General features: G+C 40.9%; 1 protein-coding gene across 2 annotated transcripts in view; it reads right to left on the bottom strand.

Moving 5' to 3' along the window:
* Positions 1–419: 419 nt before the first annotated feature.
* TBCK (TBC1 domain containing kinase) overlaps positions 420–8,708 on the bottom strand; it is a 270,070-nt gene continuing 261,781 nt past the window's right edge. For both annotated transcript variants that reach the window (XM_007495831.2, XM_001363355.4), the window contains exon 26: positions 420–1,035. In XM_007495831.2, the coding sequence (XP_007495893.1) occupies positions 925–1,035 (111 nt within the window). In that variant the 3' untranslated portion in view covers positions 420–924. The remainder of the gene's footprint in view (positions 1,036–8,708) is intronic.

The raw sequence follows: 8,708 nt of genomic DNA, 5'->3' as shown, positions 1-8,708 counted from the left end.
ACTTAACCCTGCTTATCTCAGTTTCCTCATCTGCAAAATAGGCTGGAAAAGGAAATGGCAAAGCACTGTAGTATCTTTGTCAAGAAAACCCCAGATGAGGTCACAGACTCACACATGTCTGAAATGACTCAACAACAAAATAATCACAGCGCCAATAAAATAAATCTTTCTTTTTCCAATTACTCATGTGTATGCAGGTCATTTTCCTCAACAGAATATAAACCCTTGAGGACAGGGACTGTTTTATTTTTGTCTTTATATTCTCAGCAGCTCACAGAGTGACTGGCATTTGGTAAATGCCTAATAAATGCTTACAGATTGACTTATTGACTGGCACGGAGACAAAAAGCTTACTGGCTTTCTTTCAGTAGCTCAAAATATATTAGCTGAGGACAAAACCAGATCACAAAATCACATCATTTTTGGTCACAAAGCACTAAATGCAGATTTTATTGACAAAGAATGAACTGGCAACAGTTTCCAAATTATTAACACAGGGATATTATGTTGTCAGCTATTCATCTCTACTTTTGTACATTTGTTCTTTCTAAGTCATGCCTTTAAGATCGTTTGTCAAGAGGAGGTGAGATCAGCGCCAGGCTAGAATTCCTTGACGGTGCTGATTTAAGCTGTTATCAGCTGAATTCCTCTGGCAATTTGCAGTAACATCGTAAAAATCCACGATCAGATTTCACTGTTAATAAAGCTTCTGAGATACCTGTACAGTCAAGTCTGTTGTTGTAGGCAGAGGAACATTTGGATCCTACAATTTAAAAAAGTCCTGCACAACAGACTTTCAGGGAAATAATACCGTTTGGATCACTGGGACTGTCTCTGAGAGGTAACCCTCTGAGATCTGTCATGGTACACACACAGGCGGCTGGAATCACTCGGCACGGAGGCTCTCTTGATATCGGTAATTCTTCATATCTGTGGTGAAGGGATGGTGAGCAGGCCCGTCGGCTTAATCTTATTAATGCCTCCATCAAGGATACAGACTCTTGGATATCTGATTTTCACAAGATGAGCTGCAAACTAGAGAAGAGATGTAGTTAGCAGCGAGCACAACCATCCTGTGGCCCCCCTCTTTACGGCTTTGCCTGGGAGTTTGTCTGAAAGACAAAGTCCTCTAGGAGCAAGATGAGGGCATGGAGTGTGCTTCCCAATGCTTCTAATTCTTGTGTTTTCTCTCTCTCTCAGCATGGCAAAGGAAACTCCTCTCTATCATCGGGACTTGTTTTCAATAAACTTCAGTCTTACTAATGAGGATGCATTTCCGAATCAGTTTGGTCCCTCAGTTTCCTCCTCTGTAAGACTGAGATAATAATATCTGCCCCAAGGGCTGATTTAAGCATCAAATGACATTGAGGCGTGAGCTGCAGTCCGCTCCAACTGGCTTGAGAGGGTAGATAGTTAAGTTTTCAGGGTGAGCATTTATGCATTGGAAGTCAGGGAATGTTACAAAGCATGGCTCGGTTTATTGTTTTGTTCATTGTCCAGGCAATGATGGAGAAAATGTTAATAATGCATATTGAACTTAAAAGTGTGTGCTGTGTCTTTCTGCAGAGCAGGCTGTTAAACATTTAACAGCACATCCCTGTGGTAATGTACACAGAAGAGCTGTAATCTTAAGGTGATATTATTATTATTATTGCTATTGTTATGATGATGATGATGACTGGTAGTAGTAGTAGTCATAGTAGTAGATAAGAGAGGAAGCATTCCTTCCTTCTACTTAAGGAAGCTGGGCTATCCCAAGTCTCTGTTTGCCTCAGGTTCCACATCTGTAAAGGAACCAGGATTCCTCAAGCTCGAGTTCTGCTGCCATCTGATTATCTCTCTCTCTCTCTCTCTCTCTCTCTCTCTCTCTCTCTCTCTCTCTCTCTCTCTCTCTCTCTCTCTCTCTCTCTCCCTCTCTCTCTCTCTCTCTCTCTCCCCCCTCTCTCTCTGCTCTCTCTCTCTCCTTCTCTCTCTGTCTCTTTCCCTATCTCTCTCCTCTCTCTGTCTCTCTCTGTCTCTGTCTCTGTCTCTGTCTCTCTCTCTCCCCCTCTCTCTCTCCTCTCTCTCTCTCCTTCTCTCTCTGTCTCTTTCCCTATCTCTCTCCTCTCTCTGTCTCTCTCTCCTTCTCTCCCACCTCTGTCTCTTTCCCTATCTCTCTCCTCTCTCTTTCTCTCTCTCTCTCTCTCCCCCTCTCTCTCTCTCTCTCTCTCTCTCTCTCTCTCTCTCTCTCTCTCTCTCTCTCTCTCTCTCTTTCTCTGCCCCCTCTCTCTCCTCTCTCTCTCCTTCTCTCTGTCTCTTTCCCTATCTCTCTCCTCTCTCTCTGTCTCTCTCTCCTTCTCTCCCACCTCTGTCTCTTTCCCTATCTCTCTCCTCTTTCTCTCTCTCTCTACCCCCCCTCCTCTCTCTCTCTCCTCTCTCTCCTTCTCTCTCTCTGTCTCTTTCCCTATCTCTCTCCCCTCTCTCTGTCTTTCTCTCCTTCTCTCCCCCCCTGTCTCTTTCCCTATCTCTCTCCTCTATCTCTCTCTCTCTCTTCTCTCTCTCTCCTTCTCTCTCTCTCTTTCCCTATCTCTGTCCTCTCTCTCTCTGTCTCTCTCTCCTTCTCTTCCCCCCTCTGTCTCTTTCCCTATCTCTCTCCTCTTTCTCTCTCTCCTCTCTCTCTCCTTCTCTCTCTCTCTGTCTCTTTCCCTATCTCTCTCCTCCCTCTCTCCCCCTGCCTCTTTCCCTATCTCTCTCTCTCTCTCTCTCTCTCTCTCTCTCTCTCTCTCTCTCTCTCTCTCTCTCTCTCTCTCTCTCTCTCTCTCTCTCTCTCTCTCTCTTTCTCTCTTTCTCCTTCTCTCTCTGTCTCCTCTCTGTCTCTCTCTGTCTCGTGCTTCAGCATATTCTCTACATGATGACATTCTTGCTGCTGAAGCCAGAACTCTGAGATAAGCACCACATTCCTGAAAGAAGACTTGTGGATCATTCTTCTTCGCTTTCTCCGTGGCTCTGTCAGAATGTGAGTAAGGAAGGAGCTGACCCCATATTTAAGTGGCCTCCCTTTAAGCTCGGCTGTGGAGTGGGGGACACTGCTTAGAGTAGTTCTGTTGAATGACTCTAGCACAATAACTGGAGGAGAGGCCAGACAGAAATGACTGAGTCCTTGAAATGAAAAAAGTTCATTGTGAACTACTGAGTGATGGAAAGAGAGGAGTCAGGAGCTAGGAACCCCCGGGGAGTTTGAGAATAAGCAGGTACTGAGGAAGAAAAGGATGAAGCCTGCTGTTGGCTCTTGGGTGACATAAGGGACCTTTTATGCTTTGTTCTTTGGTCTGAGTAGCACGAGAGTGTACAGAGAGCTGGCTCTGAAGCTAGAAGTCTGGAATTCAAATCTTGCCTCTGATATTTAGCTTCTCAAGTACTTCAGACAATTCTTTAAGAAGCCAGGTTGTAGAAAACAGGTGTCAACCTGCATTGAAAGAGGGAGTTTTCTCCTCTGAGAGCTCCTTCTACCAATGAAATCACAGGTCCAGTCTCACAGCAGGTCCTCATTCTTTGTCCCTCTTTCTCTATGTCTAACCCTCTGCCCAAGAGGTGATGTGCAGGTGGACCTATCTGCTTGTCTCTCCTTTGAATGATTTTGCCAGAGTCCCTCTTTTCCATTTCTACCATCTTGATTTATTTCTTGTTGTCTACTGGCAGGGAACCAAACACAAATCTGCTATGTCTGACAGTTGTTCCTTGTTCCCTGGAACTTGTTGAGACGAGAAGAAAGACCACTAATAAAATCCTGGTCCTAGGATTTCTTTTCCCATCCACAGTGGCTAAGCACCAGAGCAGTCACTAATGACAGCAATGATTTTTTTTAATGTTGTTTTCCCCTATCTCAAGTTCCTATAATCTACTCTGCTCTTACGATGAGCCTAGAAGAGAACAGCATCAGCCATTCTCTTTTGAGGGAAGGGAAGGAGGGAAAGTAAATAACCTGAATTCTTCCCAATATTTCAGTCAAATGAGGTCATCGTTCTGTTTTACCTAGATCCTGCTTCTGTCTTTTAGACCTATAAAAGTGAGACAGTTTGGTCTGCTGAATAGGGGACTGGCCCCAATATAGGGAAACCATGAGTTGAAATCCTGATTCAAGCATTTACCAGTTCTGTAGCCCTGGACAAGTTAACTTTTCTGTGGCTGTTTTCCTATCTGAAAAATGTGGGCAGGGAGGAGAAGTTGGGTTTGACCGTCTCTAACCTTTCAGCTCTAAATCTATGATCCTGTGACCACCTCTCAGGGTATTTATCTACTTTCCCATATTTCCATTATTTCTTTTTAGAAAATTATTTATTTATTTTTATTAAAAATTTTTTGTGTTCTAAATTCACTCTATCCCTTCAGTCCTTCCCCTACCCACTGAGAAGGCATGAAATATATTAATAACATATGTGAAATCATACAAAATATGTTTACAAATTAGCCATTACAAAAAAAAAGATGCAAGAAAAATAAAGTCAAAACATTCTGTACAGAGTTCTTCAGTTCTCTCTCTGGAGGCAAATGGCATTATTCAACATGAGCGCTACTGAGATTTGTCTTGGATCACTGTATTGATCAGAATAGCAAAGTCTTTCTTTTTTATTTAAACCCTTACCTTCCGTCTTGGAGTCAATACTTGGAGTATTAATCCCAAGGCAGAAGAATAGTAATGGCTAGGCAATGGGGGTCAAGTGACTTGCCCAGGGTCACACAGCTGGGAAGTGTCTGAGGTCAGAGTTGAACCTAGGACCTCCCATCTCTAGGTCTGGCTCTCAATCCACTGAGCCACCCACCTGTCCCCAAGAATAGCAAAGTATTTCATAGCTGATTGTCTTTACAATATGGCTGTTACTGTATATAATGTTCTGGTTCTGCTCACTTCACTTTGTATCATTTCATATAAATCATCTATCCTGTTTATCATTTCTCAAAAACAATAGTATTCCATCACAATCACATGCCATTCATTACATTGAGCCATCTCCCAATGGATAAGCATTTCCTCAATTTCTGAATACTTGCTACCACAAAAACAGCTGTTTTAAATAACTTTGTCCTTTTGCCTTTTTTCCCAAATATCTTTGGAATACAAACCTAATAGTGGTATTTCTGGGTCAAAAGGTATGCACAGCTTTATAGCCCTTTGAGCATACTTCCAAATTGTTCTCCAGAAAGATTGGCCCAATTTCCAACAACAGTTCACTAGTATTCCCATTTTTCTATATCCCCTCCAGGATATTATTTTCCTTTTCTATCCTATTAGCTAATCTGATAGGTATGAGGTGGTATTTCAGAGCTGCTTAATTTGCATTTTTCTAATCTATAGTGATTTAAAGGATCTTTTCATATGATTATAGATAGTTTCGATTTCTTTTTCTAAAAACTGTCTTTTTGTATCCTTTGACAATTTATCAATTGGGGAATTATTCTTTATTTTTATAAACTTGACTTAGTACCTATAAATTTGAGAAATAAGGCCTTCATCAGAGAAACTTGCTATTAACCCTCTGCGGTTTCCTACTTTTTTTCTAATCTTGGTTGCATTGGCTTTGTGCAAAACCTCTTAAATTTAATGTAACCAAATTTATCCATTTTTTTTCCTGTGATTTTCTATAAATCTTGTTTGGCCATAAATTCTTCCATTATCCATAGATCTGACAGGTGGAATTTCCACCTTAATTTACTTACATCACCCTTTATATCTAAATTGTGTATCCATTTTAAGCTTAAATTGATATACAGTGTGAGAGATGCTAGTCTATAACTAGTTTCTGTCACACTGTTTTCTAATTTCCCCAGACTTTTTTGTCAAATATTGAGTTCTGATGCCCCAAACTGCAATCTTTGGGTTCATCAGGCATTAGATCACTCTGGTAATTTACTAGTTCCTTTATTTTTAACATGTGTTTTCTATAATCCCAGTGCTAGAAAAATGTAGCTCCATTCTCACAGATTCCCTTGTCACATAAGCCAGAAGTTACTTTCAAATTTGTTCATTCAAATCTCATCCCACACTGTCAGTGCTTCAAGGAAGCTTTATTCAACTAAGAACAAAAGGGAGCATTCTTCCTTGAATCATCTATTAAGTAAAAACTATTTCCATCAGCTTTCCTGCCTCACAATCAAATCACAACAAAGAGAATAAAAATATAGTCTTTCTAATTTTTTCCCTCAATTAATCAATCAGTAAATATTAATCTCTTACAATGTCTCAGTCATTGTGCTAAGCACTGGGAGTACAAAAAAGAAGCAAAATATAGTCTCTGCCCTTAAGGAGCTTATAGTCTAATGGGAGAGATGATAACAAGCAAGCCATATAATGGAGAAATAGGAAATAACCAAAAGAGAAAAAGCACTGGAATGATCTGCCATTTATCCATCATCTTTTGAGTGAGCTGGCCTTGGAGACAGGAAGACTCAAACTCAAGTACTGTCTCTGATATACATTGGCTATGTGACTTTGGACAAGCTACTTTATTTCTCAAGAGCTTTTGGCAACTTTCTAAGACAAGTTGCAGAAAAAGTGCCAACATTTATTGAAAGGGGGCATTTTCTGATCTAATGATCTCCATACTGCACTGTGAGGTTAATGGTTTGCTCTTGTTCCTTTAATGTGTGCTATTAATTATAAAGTCAATAAACATTTATGAAGCCCTACTATGTGCCAGGTATTGAACTACTGAATTATTGAACCACTGAATCTGTGGAGATGCAGAGAAAGTTAAAAAAAAAATGGTCCCTGCCTCCAAGGAGTTCACAACCTAATGAAAAGGAAAGTTAGGAGAATTATTAGGGTTTAAGCTTCACTGAGATAATGTTAATTTATATAACTTGAAAAGAATCAGTTATGAGGGCCTAGATGTGGCTAGAGGAAGGGGAAAATGGAAATAATATTTGTGACTCTCTAGAAAAGAGATGTAAAGGTTTATGGATCAAATGCCATTTCCATAGTGGGCAGCTGAGTGGCACAGTAGATAGAGCACTGGGCTGGGAATCAGGATAATTCATCTTAATGAATTAAAACATGTCCACAGACACTTCCTGGCTGTGCTCTGGGCAAGTCACTTAACCCTGTTTGCCTCAGTTTCCTCATTTGCAAAAGAGGCTAGAGAAGGAAATGGCTAACCACTCTAGTATTTTTGCCAAGAAAACTCCAAAAGGGATCATGAAGACATGACTAAAAATGAGTGATCAACAATGGGACTTTCCTGAAATGAGATACAGAAGTGTCTAGGCCAAATTAATTCATTTCCATATTACCTACAATCCTGTTCAATGCCTTGCAAATTTTTAATTTTATTGTTCATAAGCATCAAGAGGAAAAAGGCAATGAAGAATGAATAGACAGTGGTTTTTTAATTTCATCATCAGTACTTGTAAAGGTCAAGAGACAGAGGAGAGAAAATGAAGGCTTAATTAACTTTGTGATACCTTGAAAACTGTCTAATACTAAAATAAGGGGGGTGGGAAATCGGAGAAAACAAGAATTGGCTACTTCTGGACATTCCACGTTGAAATAATTAGCCGCAGAGGGCTGGACCCTATTTCTTCCTTTCAGATCTACCCTAGTCAGCTAACTATAATTAATGAATCTTTCTGTTTCATGCCTACATAGGAGACCCTGAGTTGGTACCAGAAGGGAGTCAAACTACTCTCTCCTTGGATCTAAGGGGTCTGGAACCATCCCAGAGGCTCTCTAGTGCAGCCAATAGCTTGGGGTGCTGGTGGCTTGGGCTTGAGACGGGCAAATGGAAGGGAGGTCAGAAATGAAGTCCTTTCTGAGATACAAACTTGCTCCTCTCATACCTGATGGCCAAGGCTCAAAGCAGTTCTCAGTGTGTCTGCAAGTGGGCGTGTGTCTTCATGTTTTAATTTACTGTTAGTCTATGCTAGGTCACTCCCAAAGGATGGGCAGGGTCCAGGGTGAGGGCATGCCTAATTGCCTTTGGTTATAGTTTTGTTTGGCTTATGTAAATTGGTAATGGTAAGAATTGTGATATCAAAAGCTGGGTTGGGTTGCCCAGTGGATGCAGGGCTAGACTTGGAGTAAGGAAGATGGGAATTTAAATCTTGTCTCAGACACTTAAAAAGCTATGTGACTCTGGGCAAGTCACTTAACCTCTGACTGCCTCAGTTTCCTCATCCCTAAAATGGGGATAATAGTAATGACTTGCTTCGTAAGGGCTGTTGTGAGGATCAAATGAGAGAATATTTATAAACTGGTTTGGAATCTTAACATTCTTATATATGTGCCAGCTTTTATTACTAAGAGAAGAAATAATACATGCTGACATGATCATTTCACATATTAGAAGCCACAGAATGGTTGCATAGACAAAATGTGGGGACTTCAATTGCATAGTTTTTCCAACCTTTACCTTCCATCTTAGAACCAATACTAAGTCTAGGTGCCAAGGCAGAAGAGCAATAAGAGCTAGGCATCTAGGGATAAGTGACTTGCCCAGGGTCACACAGCTAGGAAGTGTCTGAGGGCAGATTTGAACCCAGTACCTCTTATCTCTAGGCCTGGCTAGACACCCATTTAAATTCCATTTTAACAAAGATAAGGGAACAGCAATTTCAGAAAGCTGCAGTGCCAAACTAGGTTCCTGTTTTGATGTCCATGACCATTTTCCCAAACCCCATTCTCACAGCAGGTGGATTTGGCTTAATTTGTGCTGCCCAAATATGATCCACTGAGG

This window comes from Monodelphis domestica, chromosome 6, assembly GCF_027887165.1.
Source record: "Monodelphis domestica isolate mMonDom1 chromosome 6, mMonDom1.pri, whole genome shotgun sequence".
NCBI lineage: Eukaryota > Metazoa > Chordata > Mammalia > Didelphimorphia > Didelphidae > Monodelphis > Monodelphis domestica.
Note: the sequence above shows the minus strand (reverse complement) of the source record. Positions and strands in the feature narration are given on the sequence as shown.